At 39.7% G+C, this 25,741-nt stretch overlaps 2 protein-coding genes across 3 annotated transcripts; both read right to left on the bottom strand.

Moving 5' to 3' along the window:
• Nucleotides 1–6: 6 nt before the first annotated feature.
• On the bottom strand, nucleotides 7–1,392 carry LOC122016744. Of its 2 annotated transcripts, none has more exons than XM_042574135.1 (3): nucleotides 957–1,392; nucleotides 670–846; nucleotides 7–588 (listed from the first exon to the last, which is right to left on the bottom strand). In XM_042574135.1, the coding sequence occupies exons 1-3, from the start codon at nucleotides 1,020–1,022 to the stop codon at nucleotides 322–324; spliced, it is 510 nt and encodes a 169-aa protein (XP_042430069.1). In that variant the 5' UTR covers nucleotides 1,023–1,392; the 3' UTR covers nucleotides 7–321. The 2 variants fall into 2 exon arrangements, with proteins under 2 accessions (XP_042430069.1, XP_042430070.1); XM_042574136.1 differs by having other exon boundaries at nucleotides 294–565; nucleotides 957–1,389.
• Nucleotides 1,393–21,566: 20,174 nt separating this feature from the next.
• On the bottom strand, nucleotides 21,567–25,280 carry LOC122015147 (choline-phosphate cytidylyltransferase 2-like). The gene is made up of 8 exons (XM_042571885.1): nucleotides 24,915–25,280; nucleotides 24,532–24,645; nucleotides 23,485–23,580; nucleotides 22,949–22,991; nucleotides 22,695–22,850; nucleotides 22,516–22,584; nucleotides 22,036–22,146; nucleotides 21,567–21,906 (listed from the first exon to the last, which is right to left on the bottom strand). Exons 1-8 carry the CDS (start codon nucleotides 25,142–25,144, stop codon nucleotides 21,811–21,813), a joined length of 915 nt encoding a protein of 304 aa, XP_042427819.1. The 5' UTR covers nucleotides 25,145–25,280; the 3' UTR covers nucleotides 21,567–21,810.
• Nucleotides 25,281–25,741: the final 461 nt, after the last annotated feature.

Genomic DNA, 25,741 nt, shown 5'->3' with positions numbered 1-25,741 from the left:
CACCTCCGGTGTCGCCTCCTTCTCCGAGCGCGCCTGCTGCCGGACGGCACCATCAACCGCCGCTCTCGACCAGTTCGACCCTCCCACGCCCGCCAGCTCATTCGCTCTCCACGGCGTCTCCACCTCCGACTACACCGTTGACCCTTCCCGCCGCCTCGGGCTCCGCCTCTTCACCATCTCCCCCGTGCTCCGGAACTCCAGCGGCGAGTGAGACGATGCACCACAAGTTTAATCATTAAAGATTGCATTCAATATATACAATTAATACTATAGAAATATTACTACACGCGCGGCAACACTTTTGTAGGAGATCTCGATCTATTAGAAGAAAATTAAGAACACACTTAATTGGAATGGAGTGGAAGAAGCAAAGCAGTCAAGGCCATCATCATCATCATCATCATCATCCACGAGCAGGATTAGAGTGATCTTCCGGCGCAGTAATAAGGTGGCGCTCTGGTTCGCTGATAGAATTTGGAATATTGGGGCCATCATCAGCTCTAGTTCTTGCACTCGTCCCTTCAATGGAGGAAGACGATGTCCTCTCCTTCCCCGCCATGACATCCTGGAATCAGATCGATCGAGGACCTTTTAAGAAAAGATAAATTTGAATCATAAAATATATATGAAACATATATAAATTAAAGGGATCGTAGAGCTAGCACTTGCATTTAGTATTGAAGGATCTGGCAGTGGGCATCTGATCGGTCGATCATGGTTGGAAGGCTCGAGCGGGTGCTCAATCGGTTTGAACTCCGCTCTCGAGTTATCGTTATCTTTACAGGTCGAAGTCGAGGACTCGTCTCCCGTCTCCATGGAAGCCGACGACTGCGTTCCCCTCGTTTCCTGATCAGATTCAAGCGATCGAGATTTCGTCAAAGATCCATCAAGATCCGATCTTTCCGATGGGAGATGGTAAAAGATGCGATTTTGGGAGGTTTGTCGGCGGAACTCACCGTCGCGCTCTTCGTCCGGCGGTGGCCTGTCCTTCCGGCGGCGAACCGGGAGAAGATCCCGACCATCTCCCTCAGCGGAGTCGAAGCAAAGAAATCCGCAAGCGAGGGGTTCGATTAAAGGAGGAGCCGCGAGCGAGGCGTGCAGCATCAGGAGGGGGATCGCTCGATCTCGATCGGTGGCTTGAATGAGAATTATGACAGAGGAGGAGGTGGACACGGCGGTTGTCCTGCCGCTCAGCCTGTCGCCTGCTAACGTTTGGAGTGGCGACCAGCTCCATGTGGATGTCTGCATCAGATTCGTTGCCTAATCAAAGCTAACGGAAGTCGTTCCCGGCAGAGCGTAATGGCAGCGAAGAGAGGGGAAGGAGTGATTGCTCCACCGGCCCTTGGGCAGGCAATTAATGTCGGATGGAGAATAGACGAGTTGAAGAAGCAAGAAGCAGGCGGAATGCGTCAGGAGTTGGCATGTCCTTCCACCAAACAGCATTGTGGGCTCGTTTAGTTTTCACGGTAACGAGGTTCATGCGTGTGATACGGGGATAAGGTAGGGGAGGGCAGATTCATCCGTAAAAAAAAATCAGACATAGATTACTAGTAATTACGGTCGATCATAATTAGTCGCGATCTGATCATAATTAGTTATATCCTTCTTTCGGTTCATCGTCCTCCTCAAGTTATAGTTTAAGTCGGGACGCATGACCGAAGGCTACCCAGAGGCAGCCGATAGTAGGCAAATGGCTAGGTAGCCTGACGCCGAGCGGGGGCGACCTCCGACTATCCGTCTAGACTCAAACTATAATATGAAGGAGACGACGAACCCAAGAAGGGATCACAACTAATTGTGACCGGATCGCGGTCATGATCCAACTGCAATTACAAGTGGTCCATCTCCTGATCCACTTTTTTATGGACTAGGAGATCTCTACTCTCATGTGAGGGCCGAAGTCAAGAAAATTAGTTGATATGACGGTCAAAATTAAGGAGTCAACACTCGGAGCCAGCACGAACGTACGACTCGATCGAATATTCCAACTAATTGGACCTCTTGTCCTATAGGACACCTGAATTCTCCCAATTTGACGAAAAATACCGAGCCGAGCCCTAATTTAATTCAGAATCAAGTGGCATGGTTGCATAGGCCAGCAAAATAATCTGACCAATCGAACATTTTCCCAGATTGGATCTCGAGTCCTCCAGGCTTGACGAAATCCTAAGCCGAGATTTCATAAGGGTCGAGGCCTTAAAAGAGCTGAGTCCTCCAAATGACCGAGTCCTCAAAGAAGCTAAGTCATCGAGATGGTCAACACTCTTTAGCCGACCCGACCCCATTCAAGAACAAGGTCAGCAGATATTAAAGGGGACTCAGCTGGCCGACCGACAAAACGTATTAATGACTCATCATATCAACGACCTAATATTCCTTTTTGACATATTGTATAACCGTTGTCAGAGAATCAAGTGGATATGCTATGCACAAGTCATACGGTAGAAGTTTCTATCACGAAAAATATATAAATGGTGGATCTATTTTAGGAAAGTTGTCAGAATGACATAACATTCGGTCCTATTTTGATAATGCATCAATATTCGTGTAGAGAGTAAAAGTAAACACTATATAAGAGGATCTCCATCTACAAACACACTTAAGCTTCGTCATCAAAGTTCACTGTTCATCATCTCTGCTCTTCATTTTCATCTTCCACCATTTACTTGACTTGAGTGTCAGAGTTCCTGCGTCGGGACCATTATCTGACATGGTTATTAACATTTTTCTCTCCCAATTCTTATTTTTGACATGCATGATCATCTGCACTAGGTTTCTTTTGCTCAAAGTCTTCTCATATTCACGCAGTCATCTAACCAGTACACTATCTTACTCCAAACTTTAAGACAAAATCAATATGCGTTAAAACATGATAACACTCAATTTAGAGTTCCTTAATGGTCCGTTTCAAAGTCTTATCGAATGGGAGAAACTAGAAATTTATTCTTAGAAAATGAATCTCTCAGAATTTGAACCTTCCTCCTGTGTGGTAATTTTACCATTAGAATATCAACTTAGCTACTTCCGGGATGGATACGGTACTGAGATTCATGGTGGGGCATCAGCCCTCGGAAATAAAGAGAGAGGGTGAGTCGGTGCCAAAGCCAGCCACACTCCGTCGTCTCTAATTTGACTTCCTGTGGCCCCATACTCTCGCTATGTTTCCTACTCATCGATCAGACTCCATCAGCTTATTGGACCTCACAGATATTTTATTCCTATGTATTTGGGAGGATGAATTTAAGAACTAAGTACAATTTTCCCTTAATAATGAATGGATGGATTCGTAATAGATCAATTTTGTGGTATTTTCATCCGTTCAAATTGGATGGAACACAACAAATAATGTCCCATGATGCGGCGATGAAGAAGGAGTTCGGATTCTCTGTCCCCGTGTCCCCTTGCCGATCGGACGGATTAGATTACATCTCAAGGATGCCTTGCACATCACGAGGATACTGCACACATCTTAAGGATGCCTTGCACATCACGAGGATACTGCACACATCTTAAGGATGTCATGATGCCTTGAGATGTAATCTGGTCCGTCCGATCGGCAGGGGACACGAGGACAGAGAAATTCGGGGACAGAGTATCTGAATTGATAAAGAAGAGCATATCTCGCATGAGTCAATTGTCATAGTATAGGTCAAAGCTCAGATGGTCAACATCAGAACTTAAGCAAGGATCTGCGATATCGGAGCGGGAAGAGGTTCATCGGTCGATCAGAGGGATCATTGTCTGATCGACCATCTGAGTAAACAAGTATAATTTGTCCGATCGACAAGAGAACAAGCTACGTGGGCCGGGAACCCGAGTTGAGCGGGCCACTCGTCTGACTCGAAGAATGACGTTGGCATTATATGCTTAATGAAGCAATAAAATGGATAATTAATAAGGGAAAAAGAAAATCAAATAGAACACTCCATCTATCATTAAATAAGAAGAAGTCAAGACAAAAATATTCTCTGTCGGCAATCAATATCATTAAATAGGGGAAGATGAAGAGTCACCAGAAAAGGTATAAAAAAGGCACGCCAGGTATGAAGAAGGCAAGAAAATCTTTATCCTTAGTACTCACTATTTTCCTCTCCTGATTCTGACTTGAGTGGCAGAGGGCTAACACAGGGGCCTCTTCCTTGCTTTTAGTTTTGTTTTGCAGAGAGCGAGGTCTTCACCTAGTCAGTGAAACTGCCATCTCCCCGGCTTTACAGCTTCGCGCCTTAGAACAGGATCATTTTGACGCCGTCTGTGGGAATCTAACCTACATCCGAGCAAGAAGATAGAAGACATTGGACGATTCACAACAGTGATGCTGATACGAGAGGGTCTCGATGTATTAATACAAGCTCAAGTGACAAAGATATTGGAGTAACAGCAACAACAGGCGCTGGCCGAACGATAAGTACAAGAGCCTATAGCTTCCGCGGAAGGTCGTCGGGCTGAGCAAGAAGACCGAACGGAACATCTTTCCATTCGGGATCAAAATGGAAAGAGGTCGATCAACACCTATGGGGAAGAACCTCATGTGCCACCCCCCATGTCGAGCGCCGTTTTGGACCCCCGGCAGAAGAGAGGGGCAGGGTTGACAGAGATCAGGAATTATCCTCTGATGAGGTGCCCGTTAGAAATATAAGAAAAAGGAAACCCATGGTGGACAACTCGCCCAAACAGGTCAACTAACAATTTTCAGAGGGGATTCTAAATGATCCTTTGCCGAAGTACTACACCCCATTGACGATTGGGGAATATAATGGGACGACCAACTCTGACGACCACCTGGCCAAGTTTGACAACACAACCATGCTACATCAATACACGGGCGGGGTAAAATGTCGAGTCTTCCTTACCACGTTATCTGGATCGGCACAATGTTGGTTCAAACGTTTGCCAAGCAGCTCGATCCACAGCTTCAAAGACTTCCAAGCGACCTTCTTACATCTCTTTGCTAGCAGTCGTTGCCACCAAAAAGATGAGTGTGAATCTATTCTCACTAAAGCAAGGGCCGCGAGAGGCCTTAAGGGTATATATCCAACGCTTCAATCAGGTGGCGATGGTCATCCCGGCGGTCTCTTCGGATGTATTGGTAAACACTTTCATCCAGGAACTCACTGAAGGAGAATTCTTTTGGTCATTCATTCAGAAGCCGCTAAAGGACTTTGGTTATCTACAAAAAAGAGTCAATGAATACATCAATGTAGAAGAAGCCTAGGCGGCCAGGAAAAAGAAGGCACTTGCCGAACCAGCAGTGGCATCCGAGCGCGTCAACCGAGCATCCATTAACCTTCTAAAGGGCCTTGATCGGGAGTAACTCAACCATAACATGAGTCTAGGATGTATGCCGTGCAGCACCTTGGGGTCGGACACCCAAAAGCCTCCAGGGGCAAAATATGGACACCACTATTTTGCTCCTCTTATCAGCCGATAACTCATAATACACGAGACTGCTACTTGGCTAGCAGGTCGGCCCTAAGAAAGCAGTATCGTCAATCACCATTGCTTGATCGGAGATATAGGCGTCGATCAGCTGGGCGAAGGGAAGGAGAAAAGATAACGGTCAAACCACGCCGCCATCAATCTCAATGACAGAACAGTCCAAGTCCTGTTCGAGAGCAGACTGAGCGGAGACGACAGTCAGCTTGAGAGGAAGAAAATAGAAGCAACGCCGCCTAGGGTGAAATAGAAATGATCGCCGGGGGGCCGACCGACGGTGATTCCAATTGAGTGAGAACGTTGCACGTACGGTGGCTCGAAACTCATGTAGTCAGCTGCAGCAAGGAGAGGGCTGAGGGACCTTAGATCAACTTTGGTCCGAAGGATTTGGAGGGGGTAGAGATCCCTCATGATGATGCCCTGATTATTCGAGAGGTAATAGCTAATTATGTTATTCACCATACCTTTGTTGACATGGGGAGCTCGGTAAACATCATCATTAAGAAAGCATTTGACTAGCTGCAAATCGACCGGAGTGACTTACTACCCATGACGACTCCACTCTATGGGTTCACTGACAACGAAGTATTGTCGATCGGCCAACTACGATTGGCCGTCTCGCTTGGGGAAGAATCGTTGAAGAGGACATGGATGACCAATTTCATCGTGGTGGATGCGCCTTCAGCCTACAGCGTCATTATGGGCCGACCGACATTGAATGAGTTTTGAGCGATGGTATCCACTTTCTGCTAGAAAATCAAGTTCCCGATGGGGGACAAGGTGGGCGAGGTCAGAGGTGATTAGTTGGCTGCTCGTGTTGTTACGTCGAGATGGTCAGAACAGAAGCATGAGCCGCTCGGAATACAGCTCGCCTGGAGGTGAGCGCCATCACGGAGAAGCCTCCTGCTCTGGTCTACGATGAAAAGGAGGAGAACCAGATACATCCAAACCAAGCGGAGGCGACAACCTTTATCGCCGCCGATTTAGAAAGCAAGAAGAAAACAGAATTGGTCGCCTGCCTCAGACGAAATTATGACGTGTTCGCCTGGTAGACACATGAATTGTCTTAAATTTCTCTAAGTGTGGCTCAGCATGAGCTACATGTCCGATTGAACTCCCGATCGGTTAAACAGAAGAAGAGAAACTTCAACCCGGAGCAGAATTTGATCATCCGAGCGGAGATAGAGAAATTACTGGAGGCGGGCCATATATAGAAAGTCCAATTCCTAAGTTGGCTCGCTAATGTGGTATTAGTCTCCAAGCCAGGCAATAAATGGTGGGTCTGCATCGACTTCCGTGACTTAAATAAGGCATGCCCGAAGGACTTCGATCCGCTGTCTCGGATAGACCAAAGAGTGGACTCCACAGAGGGCTGCGAATTAATATGCATGCTCGACGCATACTAGGGCTACCATCAAGTGCCGCTCACTCGAGAAGATCAGGAGAAGGTTAGTTTCATCACGGCCGATGGAACCTATTGCTACAACGTCATGCCATTCGGACTGAAGAATGTTGGAGAAACCTATCAAAAGATAATGAATAAAATGTTCCGTAAGCAGATCGACCGAAATATGGAGGTCTATGTCGATGATATACTCATAAAATCCCTCCGAGCGGCCAACCTCTGTGTGGACATTGAGGAAACGTGCCAAACACTAAGAACCTATGGAATGAAGCTGAACCCTAGCAAATTTCTGTTCAGCATGAGGAGCAATCATTTTCTTGGGTATATCGTGACTGAGCGAGGGATCGAGACAAATCCAAGCAAAATGAAGGCCCTACAAGGCACGCCTCCACCTTGCAACCTAAAGGAATCCCAACGACTGACCGGACGGATCACCGCACTCTCAAGGTTCATCTCTAAGACATCTGATCAAAGTCTGCCATTCTTCAAAGTGCTTCGCCTAGCTATAAGATTCCAATGGGACACAGAGTGTGACCGGGCTTTAAAAGAGCTCAAAGAGTATCCTAACTCTTTGCCTGTGTTAGCTAAGCCAATAGTCGGAGAACCTCTCTGGATCTATCTGTCATCCACTGAGCATGCAGTCGACTTAGCATTAGTCAAGTAGAACGACCACAAACAACAACCTATATATTTTTTAATCCATATATTGAAAGATGCTGAATCTCGCTACACTGGTTTGGAAAAGTTAGCTTACGCTCTGGTGCTTGCCACTCGGAGACTCCGCCCTTATTTTCTTGCTCACCCGATCATCGTCATGATCAATAGTACCTTGGGCAAAGTCCTCCTTAACCCAGAGACGTCCAAGTGGCTGATCAAATGGACAACTGAATTAAGCGAGTTTGACATTCAATATCAACCCCGAATGATAATTAAAGCACACAAGCCTTAGTTGATTTTGTCAAAGATGTTGAGAACATGGAACCAGAAATAACCTGGAGAATATATATGGATGGTTTTTCCACTCGGCAAGGAAGCGGGATCGACATACTATTGATCTCACCAAGAGAACCTGGAGGGGGAAGGAGGAGAAGCCAAAGGAGGGAGGAGGGAGGAGAGAATCGAGAGCTCGCCGGAGCACTCAATTCGCCGGAGCACTAGATTCGTCAAAAATCACCGATTGCATAAAGAGAAGAGTTCACATAAAGACATAATATCCCAAATTTAATGACGGAAAATAAAATTATCCGTTGCTAATAGCGATGACAAATATGCCGCTAATTTGTCTTAAAATGACATTTTCTATTGGCTAAAATACTAAGGTTTAGCTATAGAAATCAATTATTCTATATCTAATAGTGACGAAATATAAAATAACCTGTCTCTAATAGCGATGGAATATAAAATAATTCATCCCTAATAGTGATGAAAAATAAATAAATTTGTTACTATTAGCGACGGATAATCAAATAATCCGTCGCTATTAGAGATATATAAATATAATCCTTCGCAAAATGCATATATTAGAGGTTTTGCATTTTCCTCTGATTAAATGTAAAGGGATAGAGATGGATTAATTAAGTTGTCACTATTAGCAGTGGAAACTAAATTGATCTCTCTCTGCTAGCGACGAAAAATAACCTAATGAGTCACTAATATAGATGGAAAAATATTAATCCATCTCTATTAGCGACGTATGCTAAAATAATCCATTGCTATTAGCGACGAAGTACACTCGTCGCTAATCCTTCACCAAAAATGGAGTTTAGTGGCCCCAACAACTTAATTTAAAGGATTTAACAATGGAATTCAACATTCCTGTCACTAATTAGCAACATAAATTAACATTCCGTCACTAATTAGCTACGGAAATTAACATTCCGTCGCTATTTAACGAAAAATGTTAATGCTTATCGCTAATGTCGTCGATATTTGTTGTTTCTTTTTGTAGTGAAAGCCATGATCTATCCTCTATTGCATCTCTTCCTCAACTATGTGAGTGACTCACGGGCTGTGTTGGAGGCACTGCACATAGGGTGGCACCTCTTACGACACCATGTGGTCAGCCTTATTAGTACCTCAAGGTAGTTTTAATGTGATTAACCAAGTCAGGTTAGGTCCTGTTGTTGTTTAACCCTTGTGTCTAAGTGTGCAGGAACTTAGGAGCACAGGAAGTCGAGCAAATGACGCAACTAGCGAGAAGGACGACACGAGAGAGAGTCGACTGGCTCGGTACTTCCGAGGGATGAGGTGCTGTGGAAGAGTATGCGAGCGAACGAGAAGGAGGCGTGCGACATTTCCAAGGGATGAGAAGCTGGAGCGGAAGATTGCTCGAGAAGACCAGAAAATGGGTTCGGGTGAGCCCTATTTCGGATGATCGAAATCACCCAAATAAGCAGAACCGGAGCAGAAGACCCAGACCAAAAAGTCAACTAGAAGTTGACTTTACTGGTTTGGGCTCTCGGACTCTAGGCACCTGGAACCCTTCTGGGGGCCCGGACTCTCGATGCCCGGAATCAAAACTTCATCATTTCGCAACATGGCACGAATTGTTGCAACGGGGATAAAATTCTATCCCCCTCTAGGCGCCTGGATCCCTTCCAGGTACCTCGACTAGGGCTATAAATACAACCCTAGTCCCAGAAGGTCAACACAACACTTGTAATTGATTCCTCTTTAGTTTTGTTCTGCAATTGAGTGCTTCAACTACTGTAAGAGACTTCTCCACCTGAAGAAGATTGTTTAGTGAGCTTCAACTTCTTTGGATTAGTAATCCCCTGATTGCAAATCAAGTAATCCTTTTGTGCCTCTTCTTTTTCAGTCTCTTATTTTTTTTGTATGCAAGTGTTAGACTAATAAAATTGTAAAGTTCGAGAAGGGGTTTTGTTTGTTTTTCCTATGCGAGCTCTTCACCTCTCCCCCCTCTCACTCTAGCCGGTCGGCAAGGGACCAACAAGTGGCATCAGAGCCCAATAGCTTCAGGAGGACTAATCGTCGAACGAAGCACAGGAGATGGTCGGACCAAGCATCAACCCACCGAAATTTAAGGGGTAATTCGGAAGCTGGAAGAAAAAAAAGAATGTATTCTTTAAGATATATTTCGATTTACTTTTAATAATGAAATTTAGTTTTATAGCACCTGAGGGTAAAGAATAATATCAATGGATGAAGAAGGAGCAAGTCAACTTCGTGGCAAACTATAAAGCAGAGTTCCATCTGCTGAGCATCTTATCGCCACAAGAAGTCAATCGGATTAGAGCCTACGAGTCTGCCAAGGAGCTCTAGGAGAAATTCCTGGAATTACACGAAGGAATCTCTGAGCCAAAACTCGCGAGACGAGATATGCTCAAGAACCAAATTAGTAACATCAAATTAGAAGAAGGAGAAACTGTTGCACACCTTCACTTAAGAATAAAGGAACTTATCACCGGACTCACGAATCTTGGAGAAAAGGTAAGCTACCGAGATTCGCTAAGGTATGCCCTTAACGCATTTCCTAGGACTACTGAATGAACATCATTAGTATATGCTTATTATATATCTAAGGATCTAGAATTAAGTACTCTAGAAGAAATATTTTCAATATTTGAAGTCCATGAAATAAAATGTGCATATCTGAAGGAGTCAAAGCACAACATTGCCTTAAAGGAAAAAATGAACGAATAAGATTCTGAATCTTCTCTCGATGACAACGAAATGACACTCATGGTAAGAAAATTTTAAAAATTTATTTAAAACTAAAAAATTTAATCAAGTGTAGAGTACAAGAAGAAAAATAAAACTAAGATGCTACTACCGTAATGAAGAAGGGAACATGAAAGATAGCTGCCCAAAATTGAAGAGCAAGGACAAGGAAAAGAACAAGAAGCCAGCTCAAACCGACAAGTATAAAAATCTAAAGGTGATGTGGGATGAAACGTCATCCGAATCAGAGTTAGAAGCCCTCGTCGAACTTGCGCTAGTGGCAAGCCACCAAGAAGAAGAAGATAAAGTAAGCTCGTCTGAAATGAGCATTGAGAGCATTGATGAAGGGGAAGCGACATCAGAAGAAAGCAGTACTTCAAGGGGAGCTTCAGATTATGGGATCGACAAGGTAAGTCAGGTAGGGTCTCTTTCTCCTGACAAGTTATTTTAATTCATAAAAATATTGTCAAAAAATTGTTGTAAGTTAGAAAAAGAAAATAAAAAGTTAAAATCAACCTTAGCTATATCTTGTCGATTAGAAGATTTCGACAAAATAAAAATAAAAAATTTAAAATAGAAATAAAATATTTGAAAGATCGTGCATGCTCACATATTCAGAATGTTAGAAGATATAATGGTTTAAATTGGTATTTTAAATACCATAAGAGTTAAATTAAGAAAATATCACAAAAATATATTCCTAAAAAATTTTTGATTAATCTATTAGGAAGGAATCTATTTTGGGTTACAAAATCATATTTAGATTAATTTATTTTTTTGGACTTTCGGATAAAAAATTAAATATTTACTTTTATTAAAAGTCTTTATCTAGAAGTGGTTCTTATTTCAATAACCAAGAAGGTCTAGTGCCTTGCCACAGTCTGGAAGCTAATTACTAAATAAATATTTAATTACTAACTATGAAGCATTTAATTGTTAACTAATGATTTCAAATGTTTGTCAAATTTTTTGTTAGAAATTAATTAGAAGTTAATTTTTCTAAGAAAAATAATTTTATCACTTATCTTTATAACAAATTTTAAATTTTTCTAAATGTTAAAATTTTTTAATTATTCAGTAAATTTATTTTTCTTTGAAAGTGTATCATATTCTCTATTAAAAATCAAAAATTTTTAAAGCATTATTACTCTATATTTTTTTTCATACTTTTGAATTTAGAAATTAGCTCGAGAGTCATTTCTCTCTATCCAATTTTTTTAAGAATATTTTTTCAAAGTTTTTTTTAAAAAAAACTTTGTAGATTCAATTTTTTTTTTTGGAGTGTTCCCTTAGACTTTTCAGTTCAGGCTTTCCTAGTAGCATTTTAAAGTACTCTATTTTTAGTGTGATCAAAGGTGGAGTAGTGAAGATTAAGTCTAGGGGGAGGGTGGTACAATTTATATATTTTTTTTTGTAATTTTTGTACTTGTAAATATTTATTATTGTTATTTGTTTATAATTTACCCTAACTTAACTTGGGGTTGCTCACATCAAAAAGGGGGAGATTGTTAGTACCCCAAGATAGTTTTGATGGGATCAACCAAGTCAGGTTAGGTCATGCTGTGGTTGGTAAGAAAATTTTAAAAAGTTATTTAAAACTAAAAAATTTAATCATGTGGAGAGTACAAGAAGAAAAAGAAAACTAAGATGCTACCATCGTAATGAAGAAGGGAACATGAAAGATAACTGTCCAAAATTGAAGAGCAAGGACAAGGAAAAGAAGAAGAAGCTAGCTCAAACCGACAAGTATAGAAATCTAAAGACGACGTGGGACGAAACGTCGTCTGAATCAAATATAGAAGCTCTCGCTGAACGTGCGCTAGTGGCAAGTCACCAAGAAGACGAAGATAAAGTAAGCTCGTTTGAAATGATCATTGAGAGCATCGATGAAGAAGAAGCGACATCAGAAGAAAACAGCACTTCAAGGAGAGCTTCAGATTATGGGATCGACAAGGTAACTCAGGTAGGTCTGTTTCTCCTGACAAGTTATTTTAATTCATAAAAATATTGTCAAAAAATTACTGTAAGTTAGAAAAAGAAAATAAAAAGTTGTAATCAACCTTAGCTATATCTTGTCGATTAGAAGATTTCGACAAAATAAAAATAAAAAATAAAAAATTTAAAATTTAAAATATAAATAGAATATTGAAAGATCGTGCATGCTCACATATTCAGAATGTTAGAAGATATAATGGTTTAAATTGGTATTTTAAATACCTTAAGAGTCAAATTAAGAAAATATCATAAAAATATATTCCTAAGAAATTTTTTATTAATCCGTTAGGAAGGAATTTATTTTGGGTTCCAAAATCATATTTAGATTAATTATTTTTTTGGACTTTCAGATAAAAAATTAAATATTTATTTTTATTAAAAGTCTTAGTGGTTGTTGTTCTAATAACCAAGAAGGTCTAGTGCCTTGCCATAGTCAGGAAGCTAATTACTAAAATAAATATTTAATTACTAACTGTGAAGCATTTAATTGTTAACTAAAGATTTCAAATGTTTGGTTAGAGATTAATTAGAAGTTAATTTTTTTAAGAAAAATAACTTTATCATTTCTTTGTAGGAAAAATTTCAAATTTTTCTGAATGTTAAAATTTTTTAATTATTCATTAAAATTTATTTTTCTCTAAAAATATATCATATTCTCTATTTTTGAAAAAATTTCAAATTTTTTTAAATTTTTTTTAAAGCATTATTATTCTATATTTTTTTTTTCATACTTTTGAATTTAGAAATTAGCTTGAGAGTCATTTCTCTCTATCCAATTTTTTTAAGAATATTTTTTGAAAGTTTTTTTTAAGAAAAAACTTTGTAAATTCAGTTTTTTTTTTTTTTTTTTGGAGTGTTCCCTTAGAATTTTCAGTTTAGACTTTCCAAGTAATATTTTAAAGTACCCTATTTTTAATGTGATCAAAGGGGGAACAGTGAAGGTTAAGTCTAGGGGGAGGGTGGTACAATTTATAATTTTTTTGTAATTTTGTACTTGTTAATATTTATAACTGTTATTTGTTTGTAATTTACCCTAACTTAACTTGGGGTTGCTCACATCAAAAAGGGAGAGATTGTTAGTGCCCCAAGATAGTTTTGATGGGATTAACCAAGTCAGGTTAGGTTTTGTTGTGGTTTAACCCTTGTGTCTAAGTGTACAGGAACTTAAGAGCACAGGAAGTTGAGCGAAAAATGCAGCTAGCCAGAAGGACAACACGGGAGAGAGCCAAAGAGCGCGATGCATCCGAGAGACGAGGTGCTGTGGAAGAGTACATGGACGAACGAGAAGGAGGGGCACGACTTTTCAGAGGGATGAGAAGCCGAAGCAGAAGATTGCTCGAGAATGCCAAAAAATAGGTCCGGATGAGCCCTATTCCGGATGGCCGAAATCATCCAAGTGAGCGGAACTGGAACGGAAGACCCGGATCAAAAAGTCAATTGGAAGTTAACTTTACTAGTCCGGGCGCCCGAAATCAAAACTTCACCATTTTGCATCGTGGCATGATTTGTTACGATGGGGATAAAATTTTATCCGCCTCCAGGCGCTTGGACCCCTTCTAGGTGCTCCAATCAGTGCTATAAATACAACCCTGATCCCAGAATGTCAACACAACACTTGTAATTGATTCCTCTTAGTTTTGTTCTGTAATTGAGTGCTTCAACTGCTGTAAGAGCTTCTTCGCTTAAAGGAGATTCTTTAGTAAGTTTCAAATTCCTTGGATTAGTAATCCCCTGATTGCAAATCAAGTAACTCTTTTGTGCCTCTTCTTTTTCAGTCTTTTTTTTTTATGCAAGTGTTAGACTAATAATGTTGTAAAATTCGAGAAATTTTATTTATTTTTACTATTTAGATTATTCACCCCCTTCTAATCGATTGACCAGGGACCAACAAACCTAATTCGCAAGGGCAGAGCCAGGTACATGTTTACCCGTGCTTTAGCTCGGGGTCTACTTGAGGTTATTTTAATTTTAACCGTTCACTACATAGGTTTTGAATTTTCAACTCAAAAGAAATGACCTTTAACCTGACGGCCCACCGGAGATCATTTTTAGTCCGGACATATTACAATTTCAACATATGCCATTGCTTGCATGGCCTCTCGCCTCGCGTGATCGTGAGCCACAATCGGCCCTAGCTACATGACCGCCTCATGCGGCTATGAATCGCAAACAACTTTACTTAGGTCATGACAATTTCACCATTTTTCTTTTTCTCTCTCATTTCTTTCCAAAGCTTTTCACATAGATTCTTTTCTCTCCTTTTCTTTTCCTCTGCTCCAGGGATTTTTTCGGAATTTTTTTTCTTCCTCAATCCTCACCTCCAAAGAAAGCATAGAGCCCTTTGATTGACGTGTCTTTACTTAATATTGTGTTATACGAGAAGAAATATATTGTATTAAGGGGAATTCACTAAAAAAAATAATAATTAAGTTTACTGATGAAAAATCCGTCAAAAATTCGTCAGAATATTCGCTTACTGACAGCACTATGATGGAAAAGTATTTATTGGGATACCATTCGTCGAAACAGAATTTTTCAATGGAAATCAAAATTTTGTCGATAATTTTTCCGACTCAATAAATATTCCGTCGGTAATTTTTTTGACTGAATAAATATTTCATTAATAAACACTTCTGGGAACATTGTTGCCCACAATCAAATTTACATACAGAAATGATATTTTCGTCCATGATTATGGAAACTGATTATCGACGAAAGCTTTATTTTCATCAGTATTACGTCAATAAAAAAATAAATGAAACCATTTATATTCGAGATCTATCATCTTTACAATTTATATATCTATATAAAATCATGATGACATTTCATATATACAAACATCACATTTTATAATCCATACATACAATTATATTTTATACATCCTAATAATTCATACATAAAATCATATGATACACATCATAACAATCCATATATACAAACTAACATAATTGTAACAATTCATATATCATAAATAAACAAATAGTATTATGGATAGAAAAATAGATATAAACAAATACAATCTAAACAAAACATAATATAACAAAATACAAGGAGAAAAAAACAAGGGAAATAAATTACATGGAGAAATCATCACCGGAGAGAAGACATGCGCGCACAAAAGGAAAGAAGGACACGGGTACCCTAATAATTTTGGGATTCCGTCGGGAATCTAGAAAAAATTCATCGATTGAGTTAAAATTCCGTTAGTAGCCTCTTTATTTTTATAAATTAATATAATTATAGATAGAATTTAATTTTTATAAGTAATATCGAATAAATATTGATACAATATTATTTTGTCGGTAAATTTAATAATTTTTTTGAATGATTATTTATATATATGGAAAGTACAATATTTTAAGCTATTAAAGGAGTATAATCAGTCTGATCTATTAAAGGAGTATAATATTTTATTTTTAATAATTGAGATATATGAATTTTGGATCAAAATGAAAATGACATCCCAACTTATATGTATTATCGAACGTTTCTTTTTGGAAAAAAATAATTAAAAAGGACGACTTATCAAATAAATACCCATTATTCCAGTATGATTATACGAATTATCGGTAATTACGAATAGAAAATACTCTATATAGCTACTGTAATGTATTTTTGAATTTTAAATTTAGAATTTACTATTTATGATTTATTTTTATTAAAATGAAATAGATGATATTTTACATTGTGTTATAATAGCTGCTCCATAATTATGATACGTTGTATCAACTGGTACACACTTGTATTTAAATTTTAAATCTTAAATCTTAAATTTTATATACTATTATATCAAAATATTTTTTTATTAAATTTTATTAAAATAATTATAGAATGATGAATGAATTAAAATTAGATGTTATTTTATCTAACCTTATTACTAAATGTGTAGAATTTAATAAGTATGGGGGATCTGATATTAGGCTAAAATTCAATAAGGTCTGTTGGACCTAATAGCTAGTGGGAAATCTAGATATGTCAAGGAGTGACCCGATATCTGACGAGAAGTCCGGTTGGGTTGGCGGGGCCTGACAGCTAGTCGAAATGGACCTGACAGCTAATTGAAATTCAGTTGGGTCTATAGACCTGACAACTGACAGAAAGACTTAGTGGGTCAAAGGAGAGTCAAGCGATTCTCTGCATGGTAAGGTAAGTCACTGGAGAAGAATAATTCAGTGAGGGCGAGTCTCAATTAGGAACTTTAGGTGTTGGTCCTGCTTAGATCCATTCTAGAAGTCTAAGTTGAGACTATGACTAGATCCTAGTCTAGGGAAGATAAATATAATTAATAATCATTATATTGTATTGTGCTAACTCTATTTTACAAGTTATTTTTTATTATTTGGACTAAAATGCATTGTAGCAGTTAGTGCGCAGAATCAGCTTCGGATGAACAGTTTCTAAGGCGCCTCAGAGATGCTCGGAGGCGCCTCTGAGTGGCGTGGAAGCACCTTGGATCCAGCAGAGGCGCCCTCGTGTGGATAAACTTTGAGGATAAAGTTCTCGTGGTGGGGAGGCACCTTGAAATGCGCTGTAGGCGCCTTAGAGTGCTTCGGAGGTGCTTAAGAACGCTTGGAAGATGCCCTCAAGTGGATAGAAGCCGAAGTTCATGTGACTTTTTGTGACCGAAGCTTTGGTGATCAATTTTACAATTAGAGGTGCCTTCGAGGAGGTTGGAGGTGCCCTCAACATTGCTTAATTAAAAGGTTTATTCAATTAGCAACAAGGACACATCTCTTCTACGAGCTACTACGATCAGTCTGCGACTCCGACTACGTTGTGCTGCTGTCGTGCTACTGCTCCGCTACATTCGACTACTGCTAGTAGGCCGAACACCGACACATGAGCATTCCACTTCGGCTTCCTAGTGTCGGTAACCATTTAATTACATTTATTTATTTTTATTGTTTGGGCAGCGTAGGTCTGTTACATTATCTTATTCCTTGTCACGAGTGGGAGATCGAAGTTAATCCAAGCAAAGTGAAGGCGCTACATGACATGCCCCCACCACGCAATTTAAAGGAAGTTCAGTGGCTAGCCGAACGGATTATAGCCTTGTCAAGGTTCATCTCCAAGTCATCTAATCGAAGCCATCCATTCTTTAAAATTCTACGCCGAGCTACGAAGTTTCAATGGGACATAGAATGCGACAGGGCGCTAGAGGAACTCAAGAATTATTTAACTTATTTACCTATACTAATAAAGCCCATCGTCGATGAACCGCTCTGGATATACTTGTCTGGAGAATTGTAAAATCACTAGAGGGGTAGTGAATAACGATCGTCAAAAATTATGAATTAAAATCAAATTACATAGCAGAATAAAGAATACGGAGAAAGAAAAATTAAGCGCTAACACAAGTAGTTTTTTATTTGGTTCGGAACCTTCGACGACTTCTACTCTAAGGTCCGCATTCATCGAGTGCTTTTGTTAGATAATCCACTAATAGTTCGAATGATTACAAAATTTAAGCACAAGAACTATAAGAAAATGTTACTGACAACAGAGAAAATAAATAGATCTTAATCGCCAGTTGTCGAAGGAGCTTTACAGCATCGTAGAAGCTTTTTTGGAGCGCAACATAGGAATGAAAGTCGTAACAGATGATGTTCTGAAGTTGTTGGTCGAAGATCCTTATATTGACTCATTCTGGATGCCTGGAACCCCTCCGGGCACTGGACTAGTTGTTGACGTGGCAATCTCTTGTCGAAACTTCATCCGCGAAGTTTATCCACTTCCGAGTGCCTGGACTGTTGACATGGGCTCAGCCAGTCATCGCGCTCCGACTCAGCTTCGAGATAACTTTTCTGGTATGGGCGCCTGGACCAACTTTGGGCGCCTGGACCACTTGGGTGCCTATGGCACCGACCCGAGCGACACTGGTCCAAGAGCCTGGATCCCTTTCGAGTGTCTGGATTCCTTCCGGGCGCCCGGACTCCCTTTTTCAGCCTTTGAATTCCTACAAAAAGGAGTTAATCCAGGTAAATAAAAATATATTTTATCCTGTAAAACAAAGTTAGCACAACATTAATAAAATAGGAATAGTAATTAGGTCCCATTTTCTCAAGAACAAGATCTAATCAAGGTCTCAACTTATGTTTCCTAAATGAACCTAAGTTTGACCGACGCCTACAGTCTTCTCAATCGGAAATGCGTCCTCACTGGATCTCTCCTCCAATTGCTTACCTCTTATTTATAAACTATAGTCGCTTGACTTGCCTTTGACTCACCAGGTCTTCCCAGCAGTTGTCAGGTCTGTAGACCCAACTGGACTTCGGCCTGTTGTCACATCCCGCAGATCCAACCGAACTTTCCGCCAAATATCAGATCCTACAGACCTATCTGAAATTCCCACCAACTATCAGATCCCGCGGACCTAACTATATTTTAGCCTGGTGTCAGGTCCTTTTAGAACTGTCAACTCCTGCACACTTGGTAAAGCAATTAGCCCACAAAACACTCTGACTTTAATCAACTTCTCATTCATCAAAACATGAGTTAGATCATTAGCGTAAATTGCACCAACACTGTCATCCACAAAGCAAGCAGTCGGATCGATGTTGTTGTGACAGAACGACGTTGAACAACAGCTGATGTACTTCTTGAGTCACTTATTGAAAGATGTCGAATGCTGCTACACTTGTCTTGAGAAGTTGGCATACAGGTTGGTCCTCGCCGCTTGGAGGTCCCTTATTTTCTTTCGCATCCCATAGTTGTGTTAACTAACGGCACACTATGGAGAGTCTTCCTCAACCCAGAGGCATCCGAGCGGTTAATCAAGTGGACTATAGAGCTGAGCGAGTTTAATATACAGTCCCAACCCAAATTGGTGATCAAGGCTCAAGCCTTAGTCGATTTTGTAATTAAAGTACAAAACGTTGAGCCATAGGTAACTTGGAGAATATATGTAGACAGTTCATCCACTCGGTAAGGCAACAGAGTGGGAATACTCTTAATATCACCACGGGAAAATAGAATGTAGTTGTCTGTTCGACTGGACTACCGAGCTACAAACAATGAGAAAGAGTACGAAGCATTGATCGTCGGTTTGCAAGAAGCCAGGCATGTGGGTGCCACACGGGTTGTTATCCACTCGGATTCCCAACTGACAGTCCAACAACTCCGAGGTACTTTCAAAATAAATAATGCCAGGCTGAAATTATATGCTCAGGCTTTTAAAAAGTTAAAGACGAGATTTCAAGAGGTTGTGCAAAAGATCCCCCGGGCAGACAACCAATATGCGGGCGAACTGATCAAGTTAGTCAATTCCTTAAGCCCTGTAGTGTTGGATAAGTCGATCGAGCAAGTGATGTTAGTAGCTCACATCGAGAGAATAGTTGAAATAAGAGCCTTAAGCGATTGGAGGACACCTTTGATTGAGCTCTTCTGATCGGGCAGCATACCAGCCGAACGGGAACATGCTCGGTTAATAAAAAAGCGAGTCGGACAGTTCACGTTAATTAGAGATCACCTATACAAAAGAGTTTCTCGAGGCCATTGCTCAAGTACATCGGATAAGAAGCCATTTAATACATCTAGCAAGAAGCTCTTGTGGTAGTCATTCAAACGGTCGTTCTCTAGCTCGAAAAATTTTATTGCCTGAATATTTTTGGCCTACCTTGTAAGAAGATGTCACCCGGATAATATCGACTTGCCTATCCTGTCAAAGATATCAGAACACACCACACCGACCTACAGAAGAACTGAAAGCATCCATTGTATCTTGTTCGTTCGACCAGTGGGGCTTCAGTATCATCGGACCTTTCCCCATAGCTACAGGTCAGAGAAAATGTCTGCTCATAGCTGTGGACTACTTCTCTAAATGGGTGGAGGCCGAGCCACTCGCCATGATAACCGAATAGATTGTTTTCAAATTCTTATTGAAAAATATTGTGTGCCGGTTCGACATCTCTCACAATCTCGTCTCTCCTTCACTTAGTGGAGAAAAATAACAGTAGTAAACAATAGAGCATGTAGAATCACAAGATATCACATACCTCCACCTGTGAATTGGAATCGCCTTTTATAGTGTCACTGTAGCGTCTATGCATGCATCTCAAAGCGTATGCATATTTTCCAAAGCATCCTACGAAAAGATGAGTTAAAAAGTGTCCCTGACACCTTTCATTAAGCGAGTACACAAATCTATGATGTGACAAGCTAGAAGTTGTTAAAGTATGATTGTTCTGCTGGACATACTCTGTTGTCAGTGATACAAATCTCGAAAAGAGGCTGAAAAGATATGTAGGTGGATCCCCCTGTAAGCCGACCAGAAGCCGCTCGATGGGGACAGAGGCCACTCGACGGGGGCATCCCAGCTTAGTTGCATCGAACATAGCCATTTTCCTTCATTCAGCTTTCCTGTTGTCGAAGGGTTGTTTTTCATCCGATCGATCGCGACGTCCGGTCGGCCGGGATGATGTTCTGAAGGATTCATTGTTTGTCTTTTAACCACAGCCGCAAGTTTTCCGTGGATGGCTATCTAGACGGCTATGTCTGTCTGGCCTCAAGGTCCGTTCGGCCAATTACGCTTGACCGATGGACCTAGGCTTCTGACAGTCTTATCTTTAATCTCCACATCAATCGTTCTTTCCTTTTTTGACTTATCTTTGATGAATCCTTTTTTATCACCGTAACAAATATAATTTCTTGTATTAATACTGAAGGGGTTGAAAATTTAAAATCTTTTTGATCAAGTCAATCATTTAAAATAGAAATACAGACGAGGATGGGGATTTAATCCGACGGGACCAGGATGAAAATTCTCTGATTAAGTAAAACCAAGATTGGGGTAGGGGATAGAGGCGGAGATCAATTCAAAAGTGAAGAGGACAAGTCTGGGGATAGAGGCGGAGATACAATTCAAAAGTGAAGAGGACAAGTCTATCCCGTCCTATTATCATCCCTTAGTAACACATGGCCACTTTTTCGAGTGGCAAATTATCACCTCTGTTTTTTTGAAAAAAAATATTTCCTTTGCTGTCGGAATGTAGAAACTGGCTAAGCAGGTCAATGCATTTGGGCTCCTGTTGGAAAGAATGACAAAGAGCACAAATTAGACCAAAAAAAACTATACCATTATTTATTGTCATTCGTAAACATGGTGACGGTGAGTTATTCTTGTAGCGGGAGAGGGAAAAAAAATGACAGCGATAGACCCTGCAAGTGCCCACTCACATATTTTTATATGTATCTGATGCACTCTTAACTGATTTTTCCTAGAGCTTTTGCATTACGTGGTCATTCAACCAGATCAACACCACTCAATTACAAGGGAACCTTACTCAAGCATACTATTCCTATGAGGCTAACGGTTCTTGCAGAAGATCGGCATCCATCTCTTTGCTTGACTGTCTCCTGAGCCTCTCCTGAATTCGGTCTTTGATGGCGGTCTCCTGTCGTGTTTATCCGACGACAGATTAGTATACACAAGTGTCAAATAGAGAGAACAAAGAAAGGCATTTTGCAGAACCGAGGCGAACCATTTTGTCAAAGAAAATTGATAGACAGATCAGATTACTGACCATGATATGGCAGTGTTCCTCGAATTTTGCAAGAAATCCTGCAATCCAACGATCGGCATTTTCTACCCATTCATCCCGATGCATCCCAGCAATTTTAGCTACTATATGTAGCTGCAGAAGGAAGTTGAACGCTGTAAGATTTCCGAACAGAATTTGACAAACCCAGCATTTTTTGTTACATCATGCAAATTAGTTTTAGACAGTAAACTATGAATATTCGTAGGCATTATCGTGTTGATTCAGTATGAAAAATGAGAACATAATAAAGAGTGTAGGCATTATCGTGCATATTCATTTCCTGTATGCGTTGAAAATTCATTGTATTCAAAAAGATGGTTAAAGGATATCGCATGTTTCTCTAATATGACATATAAGAATGAAACACACTCCCATAGTATCAATTATTTGAAGAAAAATCGGCACATCAACTATATCAAACTATTTACTGATTAATACCAAATAACTAACAATTCAGAATACCTTTTCTTGCTGAGCCTTCATTGTTTCACGCAACTTAGTTATGCCCATGTTCACCCTCAATTGCTTCTCCTGACAGTAGTAAGATAATAGAATCAATTGAATAATGCAAAGAAATAAAGATAACACCGCAGCAAAGGCAACGGTATAAAATGAAGTGGGCTACAAACACAATATCTTGCCTTCACATAGCTCACACCAAGGTCTTTCCTTGTATATCCTCTCGCTAAATTGCGCATCACGTACTTATTGTAATCTTTCAAAATCCTCATTATAATATCTGAGGTAGATATGCCCTCTGTCCGTTTTGTCTCCTTAAATTTTCCAACCGACTTAACCTGCACAAGAATATACTTAGGATTATCCAGTGAAAGTTTGAATTCAAAATTTATTATAATTAGATTGAATTTATGGCACATTCCACAGGAGAACTAACAAATTCATAAACATCATTTCCAGCTCCACTTGCATCTGCATATCTGCAAAGTACCACCATGATAAGCAATAATAAAATATAATTATAGGGTATTTGATGATAAATAATTGGCCAGTAGTCATTGCATGGTTAGCAATATATTGTTAGGAGTTCAAACACCATGGAGAATGCCCTTGTGGGCACAAAAAGTTTAGTTCACATGAAATGGAACAATTCCTAGTCCGTAAAATTCACTCAGGTACTGCAGTTGATAATAAGCGGTGCAGCCTATCAATTTGATTAACTCTTATCTTTACCTGATGGCAGAATTTTAACAAGAAAAGCAACATCAGTAATCACATTGACTAAGCAAAAGAAATCACATAAATCAATCCATTAGCAGAGAAACTACAGGCAAGTAATTCACTTGCAGATGCTGCATGAATGGTGTGATCTTGCATATTATGATGAAATCAAGAAGCATACATGATTGATCCAAGCTAAAAGACAACACTTTTATGAACTTGTTAATTAAGAAAAGATGATATGCATCTTACGGAAGGGCATCGTGAGCAACATAGTCAATGTGGTGCTTGTCAAGGAACTCCTTTGTGATAACCCATGGAGCATCTGGAATCACTTCATCCACCCACCTAAGATGACAACATTGTAATGAATCAAATGCAACTGAAGGGGAAAATATAAAGCACGTAGCAATGCACGAGTGTTCTCAAAGTTGACTTCCCTTGACGTTTCCTACCAATCATGACTTGGATTGGGCAAGTTGCTTGTTGACTTAGTGTTCTTTCTCATAATTCTTTATCACACTTAGAAGTTGTCCTATTTTCTTAAAGACTAAGAACCATCTAAAAATTCTCACAGAAGCAAAGTGAAAAATTCCATGGCAGTAATGACAAGAAAAATGTTATGGATAAAAGGATAAAGGCATTGCTCAGAGGTGATCATCCACAATCAATTTGCCTTCATTGTAATTAGCTAGCCCTTTCTAACATTGTGGCCAATCCTGTGTTTTATGATTGATAGTTACCACTTGAAATTGACTACCACTTCGTAGGCTATTTCATAGGTCACATCTCAACCATCAAATAGTTACTATCTTACCAAGGCACAAGGAAGAAATAATTTTTTCTTTTCATTATGCGAGTTGAGCATAACTAATATATACGTCCAATCTGAGAGGGAGTATCAAACTTCAAATATCGCTAGAAGGCTACAACAGCCATTGCAGCAGTCCAGTCACCCGATATAACAGCTCTAAAGCACTTAATATTCAAGTAGTATATGTTGTCTTTTCAATAGTTTTTGTTGCCCTTTTACCAATTTGTATAATAGCCATTGAACATAGTTGTATGGGAAAAGACTATAATTAGATGTTAACACAGCAAGCAAGTCATCCCTCAGAATAAATCTACTCTTCTTTGTTATTCTTACATTCTATCCTTGTTTCTAAATTCTTACAATTCCCCAACAACCTGAAGTCCATAATTTTTAGATTTATAACACCAAAAGTACTCATAACAATAGCAGTAATATAGAATTGGATTAAAAAAAAATCAGTGTAAGAAGGATGAAATGTTACAAACTTGCAATGACGAAGCGACTCATAGCGCTCAGATTCTGTCATGACCGTTTTCCCTTTGTATCTATGGGTTATTTCATCATTGCAGCAACCCACGAGTAAATAGGTGTTTGGAAATCTGAAAATAAAATGATTTTTCAGTTAATCAAGATATCATTCACAAGCACCGATAAGTCAAAATCATATAAACATTCAGTTCTATCAAAATCCTTATAACATTTCTTGCTCATGGAATTTCAGAATCGTCGGCAATAACCGAAATTATGTCATGCTACCTAAAAATCACCAAACCTAAAAATCGCTGCAACAGAAATCAACCACAACCACCTTCAACATATCGTCCTCATCGAGATGTTAGGTGCCAAAAGGCAAAAAAAGAAAACTCACGACTTTTTGGCTTGTTCGAGAGCCCGGGCGTGCCCAAAGTGGAAAAGATCGTAGATCCCATCAGCGTAGACGCGGACGGGCCTATCCGAAGGAACCTCCTTCTGGATCTGAGGCGGCGGCGCTGCTGCATACTCCACCGGCTCGGACTCGGAGACGGTAGACGCAGGGGGTTCCTCGGCCAATCCAGGCGGCACAGCGTCACCCTGGCGTTTGCTCTGCAACCTCGTCATCGGAGGCGTGCAATCTGAGCAAATTCCAGCTACGAGAATCCCAAGGCGGAGGAGACGACGGCACGGAGCGGGAGACAAAGCGAGCGAGCGAGAGCGCACGCAGAGGAACGGTGGTTCGGTTGACTTCGGCCCTTTCCCTATAAAAATAAACCTAATAAACAAACGCAATCAAACTGGTCAAGATATTTTACTAAATATTGATTTCCTGATAAGAGAATTACCAAACTATCGCTCAAACGATAGCAAAATTTAAATGGCAACAATAAAAAGCGCGTCTCTTTTTATAGGAATTTTAAAAGGAGCACCTCTTTAAGCACCCCCACCTTATCAATCCCCTATTAAACGAAGGCTACCATTCGCTACAGTTGCCTATATATTTTGAAATTAATTTTTAATTAATATAAAATATTTTATTGAGTATTTAATTTTTTTCTATGTAAAAGATCGTTATAATAGAGTATAAGGTCATCCTTAATACATTCATCTAATATTTACATTATAATAATTAGAAAATCATAATTATTATAACTGACTTGTTCATATAATATTTATATTGTAATAATTATGGAATTATCTTATAGTTATTAAAATTTGAAT

Source organism: Zingiber officinale, chromosome 8B, assembly GCF_018446385.1.
Source record: "Zingiber officinale cultivar Zhangliang chromosome 8B, Zo_v1.1, whole genome shotgun sequence".
Taxonomy (NCBI): Eukaryota; Viridiplantae; Streptophyta; class Magnoliopsida; order Zingiberales; family Zingiberaceae; genus Zingiber; species Zingiber officinale.
This window is presented reverse-complemented; position numbering and strand designations above follow the sequence as displayed.